The sequence below is a fragment of the Podarcis liolepis genome, assembly GCF_965112155.1.
Source record: "Podarcis liolepis genome assembly, chromosome: 1".
In the NCBI taxonomy this organism is placed as follows: domain Eukaryota; kingdom Metazoa; phylum Chordata; class Lepidosauria; order Squamata; family Lacertidae; genus Podarcis; species Podarcis liolepis.
The window spans coordinates 61155655-61171913 of record NC_139554.1 but is presented as its reverse complement, the minus strand read 5'-3'; the positions used below and the strand labels follow the sequence as shown (position 1 = coordinate 61171913).

The following is a 16259-nucleotide window of genomic DNA, read 5'->3' as shown; positions in this document are numbered from 1 at the left end:
GCTCATTACATACTAGGAAGTGGGTAGAACATCATGTTTCCAGAGTCTAAAGAAGGAGCAGACTACAGTAGTCTAATGCACAGATGAAGTGTTGAATTTAGATTTGGACTGTCAAAATCAGTTCAAATGCCATTCAGCCCCAAAACTCTCTGGGTGGGCTCTTCGATAAATCACTGCCTTGGCATCATGGTGTTGTGGGGAAAGGGTGAGATTCAAGTGCAGTGAAAGAAGGAAAAGTAGGTCTTGGTATGTTGCCTTTTTCTCGGCTAGATCAGTTAATGGTCCTGAACTCATGTTCATATGAGTTTTGCTGGCAAATCTGTTACAGTAGTGAATAATTGCCCATAAAAGCTATAGAAAAGTCCTATGCAATGGATTTCTTAATATTTAATCAATGGAAAGTTGATCCCAGGCTTCTAAATTTTCATTGAGAATTTCCCTGAAAGGAAAGGAGTGACTGTGCTAAATTAAACCCTCATGACTCCACAGCGGACACCTTTTTGTTCCTATTGTCTGCCCTTAGAGCATTCATGGTGATGTCATAATTATGTTCTTCCAATGGCAGATCTCTATACACCTCATGAGAGAAGAGATGCCTCTGGAATGAATAGACTAATGAAACTCTGTTCCATTTTTAGATGCTACACAGGGAGATGTTGTTTTGTTCAAGCCAAGTGCTGTGCAAAAGTCTTATCTTCCACACCTGATCATCTATTTTCTGTGTTTAGGGAATTTACTGAACTGTCTTGTGGTCAAAAGACGGAATAAAAATTTTAAGATAAGTAAATACATTTAGTACCAGTCAGCATTATGCAGATTTTTTATTTCCAAATAATAAGATGCATTGACTTTAACAGCCTATGGTTCCAAACACAGTATTTAGGATGAGAAGGTTACATCTTTAATATTGTACTTGGAAATATTACTATATGAAAACAATGGATCTTATTTCCATTAAAAGTGTTTAAGGTTGGAAATCACTGGGTGTAAGGTAAAGTACTGTATGAAAGTTGAATTCCATTTGAACTGGAAGATTAGGGACATTTTGTGTCTTCAGCAGCTCAAGCATTCTGCAATCTCATACTCTAGTCTGGAACACATATAGTTAGAAGTAGTGGAACAGAATAGTAATACAGTGGTACCTCGGGTTAAGTACTTAATTCGTTCCAGAGGTCTGTTCTTAACCTGAAGCTGTTCTTAACCTGAAGCACCACTTTAGCTAATGGGGCCTCCTGCTGCCTCCACGCCGCTGAAGAACGATTTATGTTCTCATCCTGAAACAAAGTTCTTAACCTGAAGCATATGTAACCTGGGTTAGCGGAGTCTGTAACCTGAAGCGTATGTAACCTGAAGTGTATGTAACCTGAGGTGCCACTGTATAGTGGAACAGAAACTTACTTCTTGAAAGTTTAGGAACTTATTTCCAGGTAAAATGTTTAATTCATTACAGAATTACAAATGCATTGTAACTAATCCAGAATTCTAACCAGATTTGGAAATTCTGCCAGTTAATAACCTGCTATGGATTTTCATTGTTTATTTCATATTCATATTATGTTCATATTATGTTGTGGGTTCTATCTAGGTTCATAGGATTCTCAGCTCCTAGAAATTTCTCCAAAGGCTTCAATATGTACATCATGGCAGCATGATTGTTCATAGTAAGAATTTCATCATCTACAACAGGCATAGGCAAACTCCGGCCCTCCAGATGTTTGGGACTACAATTCCCATCATCCCTGACCACTGGTCCTGTTAATTTGGGATGATGGGAACTGTAGTCCCAAACATCTGGAGGGCCAGAGTTTGCCTATGCCTGATCTACATATCACACAATGGAAACAGGAAGAATGGACAATCGCTTTATCTGAGAAACTAAGAGAGTGCATGCCCTGAATGATGCAACTGATACAGGCAATTTTACTGAAGTATGACATCCCTTTATAAAGTATTCACATGGACACTCTGATGACTGGCACCCGCCAGCTATGCATACAGATCTATGGGAAATGTCTTCTGATCTGGGGGAGGGGGGGAAACCAATTGTTTTGATAATGATATGCCCATACTTATATCCTGTTTCATGAAAATTTAAAAAATTTAAAATATGAAATGGCAGTGACAAATATGCCCTGGGGGAGGGGCATTCCTGAGTCAGAGTGCTATGACAAAAACAAAAGCATGTACATCATGGATTAGCAGCTCCCTGCACTCCAGTGTTGGAGCACATTTTTTGTATACCTGGCATATCAAGGTACAGCTGAGAAGTTCCCTGTCTGAAACCCTGGAGAGCCACCACTGCTCAAGTTACATGGGCCAGTGGTCTAAATCATTATAAGGCAACATCCTATGTTTCTATGGTAGAGTCATCTGAAGGAGTAGAGTGAAGTTCCAACCATAAACTTTAGGCCAAATCCTGAATAATGTCTCTGAATAGTCTTGTGCATTTTCTGTGTAATTAGAATTATCCTAGGGATGGGAACCACGGTTCTAGTGCAGTTGCAGCCAATGGAAGCTTGGAAGCTATGATGTGGAGCCTAGAACTAGCTCCAGAAGGCCCACCACTAGGGAAAACTTTCAGAAGCCAGTTAGCTCTTCCACAACCTGTTCAACAGATAATCTAGTTGAGACTGGACAGAAAATCTACTGAAATGTGTGCCCTGAATTTAGATAGACAAACCGTTTCCATAGAACTTCCATAGTCCATTCTCCCATCCAGGTAAGACACCCAAAACTTATGACACCATTGTTCTCAAAAGTCACCTACAAAGTTTTAGCCACCCACAACATTTCTACAATTTCATAATTATAGAAATAATAATTACTGTTATAATTCACTGTTGGAGGCAATATGCTTCTGGAAACCAGTTGCTGGGAACTGCAGGAGGGAAGCACACTGTTGCACTCAGGTGCTACTTGTGGGCTTCCCATAGGCATCTGGGTGGCCACTATAAGAACAGGATGGTGGACTAGATGGGGCCAGGGGCGTCTTACCCATAGAGGCTAGTGGCATGGGGCGCCAGGGCGCCAAGTTCTGGAGGGCGCCAGGGAAGAGGCGGAGGCTGGACGTGGTGCCTCCCAGCATCAGCTTGCTGCCCTTGCCTGCCTCCACCATGCCGCGCCGAAGCAGCCAGCTGAGCCTCTATCTCTTCCCCGCCAGAGGAGCCGTCCTCCAGCCGCTGCCCACCTCCTCCAGCCCCACCAGCAGCACCGTCCTTCCTAAAAAATTCTGGGAAACTGGGGGGGGGGGGTGCTGGAGAAAGCTTTGCACCACACACAGGATATGCTCAAGACAGCCCTGGATGGGCCTTGGCTGATCCAGCAGGTGTCTTCTTATACTCTGATGTTTCTGCATGCCAATCTTCTCTCTCTCTCTTTTCAGTCAAATAGGTGCATGCACCTGAAAATGGAGTCTGCGGATGCATGACATTTATATAAATATAAAGGTCATTGTCATCAATCTGGGCAGCTCTGAGCAATTTTTTTAAAAATTAAAACACCACTATGTTGTCAGCATTGAAAGGATGAAGTGTATTTATTAAAGTATGTATGTATTATTATCTTTGGTCATTTTAGTTCAGTCATGATAAAAAGATCTGCTGCACAAGACACATCCATGTATTTGATTACATATCCATGTAATTTTCCTTGCTAGAGCTGATTCGTAAGAGTACTTTTAGTACCGTGCGGTGTGCATGACAACAGCTTGTTAATGGTGTCGTTGATTTAAATTGGTGTAATTGATTTTATTAATTAATCTCAGATTAATGTTGGGGTTTTTAATCAGGTTTTAATTAGAGCTGTCCCTCGCAATAAAGTGTTCATCCTTTGCAATGGGAGGGGGGGGCAATTTATTTGTATTTCTAGCTTTTTTATTTATAGAGTTTTTCAGTTTTGATCATGGATTTCAGATTGTTTGTTTTCAGGTTTTTTCCCCTTCAAACTGACCCTGTTAGAGTCTTCTGAAACCCTGAAAGCATCACCTGTATTCTATACCTACCCTTTTAATCAGTTCATTTATTGATTACACTGTTAAAAAACAACAATCAAGAAAGTTAATCACCTTAGAAATCGCTGAATGACGAATTGACTGTTTGACGGTTCTGCTGATGTGAGTTAACTGGATCTGAGAAAACACTGGATTAAAATATTGCACTCTTTACAAACGTTCCCCGTGTAGTATAACTTGTGAAGGGATCGCGCCCTGCTCCTAATTAACAGCACGACACCATTCATTCACTCTCCGTTCATCGCACGTCTTGAAACTAGGCATAAGGGGTAAAGCGGGCTGCACGCAACTGTGATGGATTTGACTGGACAGAAAATGAAAAGTCAATGGTGGGGGGGAGGACGGCACCAGGGAAGACTGGCGACGTCGTCGGCTCCTTTAAAGGCTCGGCTAATAAGATAAAAGTGCAATCGTTATTTCCTCTTTAACTCGAGACTAAATGGACTTGGTAAGAAGACCTCTCTGATGGGCACCTGAATGTGTGTTAACTGGGGCTTTCATTCCCCCTTTGTATTGGGGAAATGCATGGCATTATACGAAAATGGCTACAATTACGGTTTAGTAAATAATCCCTGATTGCTGATGCGGAGACCAGCGAGCCTGGCGCTTCCTGGCCAGAAACAAATAGCCACATATCCTCCGCAGTCTGAAATCATGCCGCCCTCTCCCTATCTCCCCAAAGAGACTGTCTGCCTGCCTCGCTCCTCTCGCCCAGCGGAAACCCCTTGTAATGTGATGGAGCCATTCTACAGTATTGCACCGTGGAGCGCGCAGACCAGTCGGGAAAGCGCAGCCCTGCCTCCTCATTCTTCCAAGTTTCCAGATTTACCCATAATCATGGGCGTAGCCGGGGAGGAGGCAGGGGGGCAACTGCCCCCTAGGTCAAGTAAAACAATAGAAATACTTAACTAACTGACCAATCAATGCCGTTCTGTCCCCCCTAACCAAAGTCCTGCTCCTCCTAGCAAAAATCCTGGCTATGCCCATGCCCATAAGGCTCACCGTAAAAACAACAACTCAGTGCCCTTTTCTGCCGCAAGGGTAGCTAACGCGATGCCCTCCCCTGCAGCTCTCTCATCCCTGAACATTGCTTGTGCTAGCGGCGCTGATAAATGGTTGTAGGTCAAAGATTCGCAACCGCACCATGTTGACTGTCTTTGCAATATTGCTGGCTTTGGACAGCTACCCCGAGATTACATAGGTACCATCTCGCAGCGAAGATTGTGGGTGCCCGCAACAAAGGGCTTCAACTTTGCCCATTGACTTTGAGGGGCTCCAGCCCCCACAAATATATTATTGTGGGTACCGAAGCACCCACAGATCCCTAGAGATGGCTCCAGTGCGAGATTACACTTATTCCAGTAATGTGGAACACAATCGCCCCAGTCCTTTTCCCCAGCTCCATCCAAGTGAATGGAGAAGAAATAGTCGGTCACTCATATGGAGGAGATAACCATTCACTCCTATGGAAGAAATGGCCATGCACTGGTATGGGGAAACTGTCCGTTTATTCATATGGAGGAACCATCCATTCATTCGTTTGGATGAAATGTCCACTCACTCGTATTGTCTCAACTGTGGATTGTGGTTGGTGGTGGAACACGCAATGACTTCCCCAATATGGGCGGAGCCCGGCTGGTAGGTCTGGAAGGAGACACTAGCCCAGCTGCTCCAAAGCAGGATGTCCCAGTCGCCACGCCACCCATATTTGCCTATAGAAGAAAATTTCATTGTTGTAAAGCCAAATCCAGGCCTATGAACAGAATATGAGCCACCTAAGGAAACCTCGGGCCCTCCGTCCAGAAGAGACAAATGAGAGTACTGTAAATAAAAACTCCCAGCTTTCGTATGTATGTATGTATGTATGTATGTATGTATGTATTACAAGGCTCCCTCCCGCCCCGAAATATAACTGGACTTTTTATCCAAAACGGTTGATAGAATGCCTATTGCATTGATTTAGAACCTAGCAGATGATCTGATTTCAATGCGCCTTTAAGCATACAGGTTTGATTTATAATATCGGCCACGGTCGGTTCTATGGAGAATTGCCCTTGTTTTGGCATCTAAACCTACAGTACACGCTCACAGATTGACTGTCGTGAGTCGCCATTTCCCCGGTTTCCATCTTGTCGCTGTCTGCCTTTACGCATTCCGAATTAGTTACGTGCCATTCCTCTCCCTCCACATCTACCAGTTCGTACAACTATAATCTCAAAACTATAAATTCGGAGAGAATTAGGGCTAAAGAAGAACTCGCACGACTTCGGGGAGGCTCAAGTAGCAATCCAGGAGCTGGTTAGAGGGAAAGTGGATTAGGTCTTACTGCTGTCTTTCCAAACCTGTATATTCCTGTTAATCTGGATTGGGAGTCCTATGCACGTCTACTCAGAAGAAAGGTCCACCGAGTACAACGGAGCTTACTCCCAGGTAAGTGGGTATAAGAGTCCAGCCTTAAATCAGCGCAGATTCTAGATCAGGTGGTGCTTTCCCATCCGACGTAAAATTCAGTTTAATAGAGTCGCATTGAGGATGTTTAGGGAAAGCAAGCTTTCCTGCAGGACTTTTCCCTGCGTCCGATTCCACCCCCACCCGCTTTCCCTTTGGAAATTCAATCTACAGCTAGGTTACCCCGTTTCCCATTTGTGCAGATAAAGACCCGGGGTAGTTTGAAGCGCTCCGATGGGGGTTGGTAGCGGTGGAGATTAAATCCCTGATTCCTTTTTTACTCAAGCCAAACAACTGGTGGAAATTTTGCCCAGGGCAAGAAATGACGGTCGGGTTGTCGTCCCAGAGAGCTAGGCAAGTGAGATGCGCGCGCGTGTGTGTGAACACAGTTACTTTGATTCATGACTGCGGACTAGGAGAGGGAGGGGTTTTGTAATAGCACAAACATTCCCCATTCAGAGCTGCAAGCGCGGGATCGGAGCAGTCGGCGTGGGTGGAAAGGCGATCGATTCGGGGGGCGATCAGCACTTCTGCATTGGCTGATGGATTGGTCTAAAGGGCCTCTACGCGCGGAGACTTTGTTCTTTGGAACATCCAGTCCCTGCCCGGGGCCGGCTGCTTCCGGGTTGGAGAGAACGCGGCGCTAGGACCCCCCTTGCTCCTCCCAGAGAGGATGGCTCTGAATGCCTCCTGCGCCCGGGAATCCTCCGAGGATCTAATTAACAGGTAGAATCGCCCCCCGGGTGCCTGAAACCTCCTTGGCAGGCGCCATAGAAACGGAACCTTAAGACCCCGCGCCATCTGCACTCCCCTTTCATTGTGCAAAGCTCTCTTGGAAAGCACTTTCTCTCCTGCTTCGTGCAGCGGGCGCCTCATTCAGCTCCCCTTCGGCTGCCCATTAATAAGGACTCCCACCTTTCATCTGAGGGATACGCAGAGTCTTTTTGTTTAAATAAATAAATAAAAGGGGGGGATAATTAAAAATAACGCACTCGACTCCCCATCGACGGCTTCCCAAAAAGCTCTGCGGGTTATATATAACCTGAGCGATTCAAATGGATTTGTCTCTACTTGAAGCAGACGGTATGAACAGAGAGCCCAGCCAGACCGCATGAAATAGTTTCGAACCGTCGAGCAAGCAAGCGAACAAGTATACTGCGTTTCAGTGATGTGCAAAAAACAAAAAACAACAACAGGGCTTTCATATATGAATAATATCTTAATGCCTGAATAATAAGATCTGGAAACAACGCCAGGAACAAGACATATCATAAAGTGTAACATTAAAACCAATAATAACAATGTAAAAACAGGAGATTCGTGTTTTGCTAACACGAACCCGTGGGTTTCGGTCGGACGAAAATGTGTACAATTATTAATCTGCTAACTGAATAGTAAGTACTACTAGTAGAGTATGATTATTATAATCAATAATCAATTTAGTTAAGCTGAAGCATTTAACTGAAAGTCAGTGTTGTGTTTTTTATTACTTCAGCTATCAAAATACTTCGTTTCAACTGGGCTTGGAAGGGAGCATGGACTCCCCGCCCCCTTTTTTGGTTGTCATTGTTATGAGCAGCCTTAGGCGCTGTATGTTGAAACTGAAAGACGCGACATGAACCGAAATGATCGTTAATAAACCATGACTGTTTAAAGAATAATCTCAGATTTCGGGTCAAAATGGCAGTGATTTCAGCTAGAACAGAGTCACACACCCAGCAAAACAGCGTTTAGGCTGTAATCCCATAGCCAGGCATGGCCAAACTTGCCCCTCCAGATGTTTAGGGACTACAATTCCCATCATCCCTGACCACTGGTCCTGTTAGCTAGGGATGATTGGAGTTGTAGTCCCAAAACATCTGGAGGGCCAAGTTTAGCCATGCCTGCCATAGACCCTTCTTTGGGAGCAAGTCTCATGGGACTTAGTTGCACAGAACCGGTGGTGGGTTTTATTCCGGACTGAACTGAAATGTATTCATTTGGAAACTTGCGGCAAAAGACCAGAAATCCTTGGTAGAGAGAGCGAGAGACTCTGCCAGGGATGGTGTGTCCAGTAGTGCCCTCAAAGCAGGACTTTGGAGCAGAAATGCCAGAAGCTACACAGAATCCCATCTAAAGATGGGCTGGAGGAAAGGCGTAAAAGCAGAGTCCTGACTGTATGTACCACTGGAGGTGCCCTGCCTTGTCTCCTAAGCGTGAGAGAATCCCCCTTCTGTTCAGTTCGTCTAACACAAAAACAGTCTGTCGCTCCACCAACAAAGATTGGCTGCAAAGCCAAACTATTCTGGCCTCTGAGTCTGCGCCCACGTACTGGCGGATGGGGAGCACCACTCCGCACTGCGCTGCTACGCTTTGCACCATAGCGGGGTGGGGGTTGAGCTCCGCAGTGTGGCTCATCGAAGTTTCCCCCAGACAGGAGGCTGTTTCTTTCCAACAGCCCATGCAGGAAAAGAAGCAGCCCTGAGCCAACAACAGGTCCCCGCGGCTCTCTGCCTCTTCCCTTGTCAGCAGAAACACCAACCATAGAATAACCCAACACCATGCGGAGCAGACGGCTCGCTCTTTGTTTACTTACTTCGCACGTGGAAGAGGGGAGAGATCGGGTTGCCATTACCTGTTAGCTGCCAGCCTGGATGAAATATATCCCCCGGGGATCTGCGTGATTATATAGCCCCAGAAAAAAGAACCGTGGATCATGCCAACCGTCTCCGGATCCCAGTTAAACTTCGCTTTCTTCCGAAAGCGACCAAGCCAAGGAAAGGAAAGACAGAGGGAAGAAAAGAAGATGCGTTGTAAGCAGTCATTTAGAAAGGACAGGTCGGTGCTAAGCCAAGGTCCACGGAGGGTACCTGCAGCTGTCAGCCACAGAATATGAATGTGGTTTCCCTTGATGCTGCTAAATTCAACAATTAGCCCAAACAAACACATTGGGGTTTTTAAAGGATGGGGATTGCTAACGTCTCTGTAACCTATATATTCTTAATTGCTTTTCATTATTATTAGTAGTATTTATATTATTGTACTAGGAGGATACTGTACTCTGGGACGTCTTGATTCCAGGTTAGCATATTGGGGAGTAGAGGGGGTCGAATATATTTGAAAAGGGTTACAAGTGGATTGATGAATCTCCTGGGCGATCGCCAGGTTCAAATCAAACATAATGTTCAAAAGCTTCCGAACACAACAGTGTTTGAAACGGATCCGTCCAGCAATTTATTTCACTGTATAAATAAGATACCTTTGCCACTTGGTTACTTTGTGTTAGTCTGTTTTTTCCCCTGGGAGAAATGGTTGGGGACGGGGGTGGGGCGTTATTTTGTGAACCATTTCACGTTCTCGATTACTATGTGGTGATTTGTTTGTTTTTCTATTGGACACAAACACCTTGCTATTTTTCTCACCAAAGAAAACGATTATTAAGGAGAAAATCTTGCTGAAGCGACGTACATTTATCCGCCTATAAACTAAGCTTCACCTTCCCTCCGAATTAGGGGTTTGATACAGATTTGCTTCGCTTTCTTCATATTCTTAATAAAGATTCCCTCCCTCGCTTTTTAAAAACCAAGACGGACCTGATTTGACAATCGCGATGTAAAAAACGATTGATGGACCGTCATCTCCTTAATTCCGAAGTTTCCAGAGAGCCAGGGGGGAAACAAACCTCTTTCGTCCTTTTTGGCCGCTTGGTGTAATCATCATTATTTATTAACCATATAAGTATGTTTAAGGGTCTAAAATAGCAGTTGTCCAGAGGGGCCACCTCTGCCCTGTTCCCTATCGATTTTGGCAAGTGCGGAGCGCAGACGCTGCCATGTAACGGCTGAAGTCTGATCTTGGGACCAGCTCTGGATTTGAACTGAAGAAGCGAAAGCAGGAAGCGGAGCATCATGATCCGACTCGGGGTGGGGTACGGGCTCCTGGACTCCTTTCACCCCCATTCGCAGCTGAATAATTTAGGATTTTCAATCGACTGCGGTTGTGGTCCTCCTGGCCACACCTAATTGGAAGTAAGTTCAATTGAACTCAATGGGACCTGCTTCCAGGTGCGCCTTGGGCTGCGAGTTCCTTGCAGCTGGTCGTCGTCTAAAATATAATTGTGTATAAGAAAGTGGGGGAGCTACATTTTTTTATTTATGGGTGGGGTACCCTAGGTTCAAAGCCCCACTCAGCCAGGAAGCTCATGGGATGATCTCGGGCCAACTACGTTCTTTCTCGACCTCGTAGGGTTGTGAATATAAAATGCTTGGGGAGCGAACCATGTAAGCCGTTCCGAGCTCCAGGGAAAGAAAGCAGTAGGAAAAGCCAACAGGTGCACCAAATTCTCATACCAACGACAACAAAACTGAGTCTGGTTTTAAACGGGGGAAGAAAAAAGAAACAGGAAATGAGGCGGGTGAATGAATTGGAACGAGAGAAAGAGGAGGAAAAAATGGATCAAAACCAAATGAATGGATTCATCTCTCCTTGCAATGTTTTTTTCAGTTCTGCTTAAAGAACCTTTCCCTAAACATTGAAGTCAGACGATGACATACAGGCCACCTCTCTTAGAGTCTAGCCCATGTTCTTAAAATGGACGCCTGAAGGGCGTTTGGGAGTCGTGATGGTGCAGGTGGAAGAGGAGAACTGTCTCAACGTCTCTCTCTCTCACCTCTTTGATGACTTTCCCTCCTCGGTGTATAGTGCTGTTATTGACCATGTCCACGATGGCTACTCCCAGGTTACAGCGGATCCCAAAAGAGATGCAGAAGCCCAGTCCGCTCATGATGGCGATGATGTATCTCCGCGGGAGCCCGAAGCAGGTGCAGTCGCACAGGGGCGCCTTCTTCTCGGGCTGCTCCAAGGGTTTCCCATCTTCTGTCAGCTCGATGGTGTCGCCGGTCTTCTGCTTCTTCTCGAGGACTCTGCCCAAACCAAAGAGGACATGATCTCAGTCAAGGGATTCCAATCCAGTGGCGTAGCGTGGGGGTGCAGGGGGGGCCGGCCGCACCGGGCGCAACATCTGGGGGTTAGGGTTAGGGGGCGCAAATTACTTGCCTTGCCCCCGGTGCTGACAACCCATGCTAGGCCACTGCTCCAATCCCCTGGCCTCGTTTATCTTCGGGTTTTATTTTTGCCCGGGGTGGGTGGCAGAGGTTAAAGCAAGGGCAGGTAGATTCAGGGCTTAGTCTGAACCAGGAGTGTGCCTTAAAAATCAATTTAGCGAGTGCTAAACCTCGCTGGGGATATGTAGAAACACAGTGTACTGCTTTCCACTTAGCCAGATCCTTGGTCCGCCTAGTTCAGGAAGTACTGTCTACCCTCAGGGAGAGTGACTTTCCAGCGCTTCAGGCCCAAGAATGAACCAGGGCCCTTCTGTTGCAGATGAGATCTGCCCTACATTAAAGTTTGGAAAGGGCAAGCGGGCTTCGGCACACATTTATTTCCCTCACCACTGACAAATATCCCGCCACAACACCCGAGAGGTTGGCAGGCGTGATTTAGGAAACGTTTCCATCTCCTGCGTGGGTTTCACAAAGCAATTCAATGAGGCGCCCCTGCCAGGCTTCTTGATTCCTTCCCCCTCCTGGTGTATGGGAGGCGTTCGACTGCGGAGACGCCATGTTGGGCTACTTTGCAACCAGAAACATATCCTGGAAAGGGGGGCCCGAAACCCACGTCTGCTTGCCTTTTAGAGAGAGGGCTTTAACTCTCTTATAAAGCAGGGGTTGGGGGTTGGAGTGTGCAAGCCCATGAGGCCCGGTGAGGCCTATTGAGAAGGGAAAGGGCGTCTTTTTTCTTTCTTTCAGAGGCGACGGCCAGTTGTCTGGTTTTTCTGCCAGCACTCAAAATGGCCGCCTGGCGCTTTTTCAGTCAGCCGGGCCTGCACTCCAGCTACATCCCAAGGCGGCCGCGAATGAAGGCCTTCCTTGTCGGGCAGCCCGCGCTTGGAGGCTTAAAAGACACCGAGGAACGTGTCATGGGCGCAGCGGCTCCCTCGGTGTGGAAAACTGAGCGCTCCCAAGCAAGGCTTCCCTGCTTTTGAGGACCTCAGAGGGTCGGTGGGTGGGAATAAGCAGGCAGTGCATTGGCGAGGCGAGCGCCCTTTCTCTCACTGCTGTTATGGCAAATGGGGAGGGATCTGAATGGCCACCCCAACGTTCCTTAGCAATATTGAATTCCCATTGATTCCAGGCACGCTGCTGTTTCTCACCCTTCCAGTTGCGCGCCTGCCTTAATTTCCCTTAGTTTTTCCATCGGGGGAAACGTTTTCCTTTCACAAAAGGAAGGCTTGGAAATGGGATCGAAATATTCCGTTTGTCTTTCGGTTTGCAAATCCGATCTTCCATTGCAGGGATTTCCACCCCACCCCCCGTACTACTTTTAGAAATTTCGGACAGGAGTGCAGCAGTGACCTTCACTCCTTCGAGATCTAGGTCAGTAAAGACAGATTGGTTAAGATCTAGGAACAGGACCGGCTGATTTTAGGATCAAAAGTGTTTTTCTCTACATCACGGGGATCCGAGCTGGATCCTGTGCCAGTTGAGCGAATTAACAGCGCAGTCCTATACATGCCCACCCAGAAGTAAATCTTATTGAGTTCAATGGGGATTACTCAGAAGTACGTGGGTATGGGGTTTAATTTTATTCACATATTCCTTTATTGGCTAGTTTGAGGAGAGGGATGCAAGTTGTTTTTCCCGTTAGAATCAACGATTGTCTACTATCTATTATTTTGCCTGGATGAGGGGAGATTGGGATTGGGTTTTGGATGGTATGATATGGTCTATTTTACTATGCTCTGTGTGTACACATACTATGCATATATCGAGTTTCAAGGAATTCAGTCCTTGACCTTAATTGCATAACACAATATAATATAACATCAAATAACCGATCCTAATCTCATCCAGGCAATATCAGAAATAACACGTAATAGCTGATGTTTACATTGCCTCCTCATACAATCATACAAATATTCCTTCCCAACACTTATTATTGTATGCCTAGAAAAGAAAGAAAAAGGAAAAAAGACTTGTAGAAACAGAACGGTAAAGAGGCAATTCTAAGACCAAGAGGAGAAAACTAGATCCTGTTTTTCCCGCGAAGCCTAATGCGAAATTAAGCATTCCTAGAGTTAATTCGACATTTTAATACAATATTTGTTTTTAAAAACCATGAAAAAATGCACAGTTTGTATATCTCTTTATTCTCGAAGACGGCTTTGTAAAATTATTTAAGACTATAGCGGGAGTATTAGATTGTCATACAAATCAGCATTTTGCTTTTATTATGTTTCGTTGCTGTCCTCTTCCTCTCTAGTAAAAATAAGGCGATATTTACGTGGATGGGCATGACAGCAAATACGTGGGATGGTGTGTGTGTGTGTGTGTGTGTGTGTGTGTTTGGGGTTGTACAGCCAGCTCTTAAAATAAAATTACTGCATACCTTTTGGCTTATAAAATAGTACAGCCCTCGTTTTCTAGATGTTACCCTAAAGTAGCCTAATATTCTCCAATAAAACAATGCTTCGATTGCCGCAATGGTGGCTTTACTCAACCAAAGGTGACCTTCCTATTCAGGTATTAACCTGCCACTCTGAATGTGCATAAGGGGAAATAGTAATTATTATTTTTTAAGATTAATAAATTAATCAATTTGGCATTATCTTTTCATTCTCAAATGCTATTATTTTAACTACCAATTAGTTTCGTTTTGGTTTTGGTTTAATTAAGAGGGAGGCTGCAGTATTTTCACGAACCATTGATATCGAATTCAGATGTATTTTTGTAACTAAGGTTTGCTGCGGTACTTTTTCAAACAGTTTCTTTTGTAGTAGATTTCTGTGTAAGGATAAAGGGGTGGTTCGGTAGGAGGACACACGTTTCCCTCAGTGTATCTTTCCTATGGTCTACCTTTTATGTGTGTTCCAGAAAGAAGACATTAGATTATCAATTATTTATGCATCTCCATGTTTTTCTTCGTCTGAAGGGCGAATACACTGGGGAATGGGGAATCCAAATCGAAAACCCTGCTAATTCTTCCTTGGGGGGAGGGGGAAAACTTTCTTATAAATAAATTGTAAACTAAAACCCAAATACAGTGCAAAGGTGTGTGTCCCCCCCCATAAAAGAAAGCATTTTCTACATTGCTCATTGTGAGGTTCTAAATACACAGAACAAAATGAATAAATTAGCCAACACTGGTATGATTTTTCTGACTTTGTTTCTAAGATAATGTCTGGAAACAAATATATTGAAACCACTGGTGCTTGCTTCCCAAATAGAAGGGTGTTAAATGCTTAAATATCAAAACCATTTGGATACCATTTTGTTGAAGTAAAAGCCCAAGCTAGCAAAACCCAAAGAGCACAAAAATACCCACATTTGGCCAGAGCTGTATGTGAAATTATCCTCGTATCAGAAGTGAAGTCAGGAGCCACAGTTTAAGAAGCTCCACAATGGTAAATATGCTTACCCACCAAAGACAATCCCGTCCCTTACCTGTAGAGTTGACCCAGCGATTTCCCAGCTAAATTTTTCAGCCCCTCCTTGCCAGGGGTCAGGATCCTTTGTTTTACGGACTCCATTCCTGCAAAGGTTTTAACTGGCGTTCACTTGGTTGGCTAGGGCACCCTTATAAACAGTGATGATGGCTCATATTGGTTCCATGTCTAACTTTTCTCCATAAAATGGCTATTGGTGTGCATCCAAATAAAGAGGGGTGTGTGTGTGTGTGTGTGTGTGTGTGTGTGAGAGAGAGAGAGAGAGAGAGAGAGAGAGAGAGAGAGAGAGAGAGAGAGATTCTCTGTATGCGTGTATGTGTGTAACTGTGGGCGAGGAGGAAAGGAGTAGAGCCAGCGCCAGAAAGAGGAGACGATTGAGTGTCTACATACAGCCCACAGATTTCTGAATAGAACAGAAGTTGTGAGACACAACTAGAAGGTCTTCCTGGAGGTGAAGGATCCACTAGCAAAAGGTGCAGGAGGAGCCATGGCGAGTTTGAAAAAAGAGAACCGCCTGGATTCAAAGTCCAATTTGTAAGTAAAATCCTGGATTGGTGCTGATTAGTTTACTGCATTTGGGATAGGTAGAGGTAGTGAGTCGTCAGACGATGTAGACTTCAGAAGAGGATGAATACAAACCTTCCCAGTGCCTACTTCATGCCAATTTGGGTGAATCCCTGATGATTGTGTTACAAACTCTGGCACTGGTGTGCAACACATCAACCAGTTGCTCCAGTGCTGGAAAGAGTGGTCTAAAGCAGAGTTGCAGGGGTCACACCTTCAGACGTAGTTGGCAATTCTTCGCCACCTTCCTTCACTGCCGCGCCTCCCAGAGAGATTTCAGCACCATGGATAGCGCACAAGGAACAGAGCGTGCTCCGAAATGTTTTCAGCACCACGGAGAGAGCAATCGGAAGCTTTCCTCCACCATCAATGTTCCAGGGGAATTGGGCGGGCTCATTACAATGAAGTCAATGAAGAGCGGATGCCATGGAAACCAAAGAGGAGCCGAGTCAAGGTCTCTCCGTCTCCAGGTTTTCCAGAGAGCAGTGTACTTCTCAAAGAAAACGGGGGTTTACGAGACGCTGACAATTAACTTTCGGATTCCCATGTTTGACTCCCTTTCCTGACGCATTGACTGACCCAGTTGCGCAGTACAAGCACTAGAGCACATTTCAGCAGCTTTTGCTGCAGTATAGCAAAATAAACTGAACACTTCCTCCCTAAAAAGACACCATTTTAAGCAGTGATCTGCAAACAAAGCAGCAAATCATCTGAGATTTAGTGAAAGCTATAATAAATAGAGGAGTAAGGCCACCT

The 16259-nt window shown here is 45.2% G+C and overlaps 1 protein-coding gene across 1 annotated transcript in view; it reads right to left on the bottom strand.

The window, feature by feature from the left end:
* The window catches only part of SLC17A6 (solute carrier family 17 member 6), a 50004-nt gene extending 33969 nt beyond the window's left edge, over positions 1–16035 (bottom strand). Inside the window, exons 1-3 of the mRNA XM_083464258.1 lie at positions 14938–16035; positions 11106–11358; positions 9072–9190 (exon numbers count right to left, since the gene is read on the bottom strand). Coding sequence (XP_083320384.1) covers positions 9072–9190; positions 11106–11358; positions 14938–15023 — 458 coding nt within the window. The 5' untranslated portion in view covers positions 15024–16035. The remainder of the gene's footprint in view (positions 1–9071; positions 9191–11105; positions 11359–14937) is intronic.
* Positions 16036–16259: the final 224 nt, after the last annotated feature.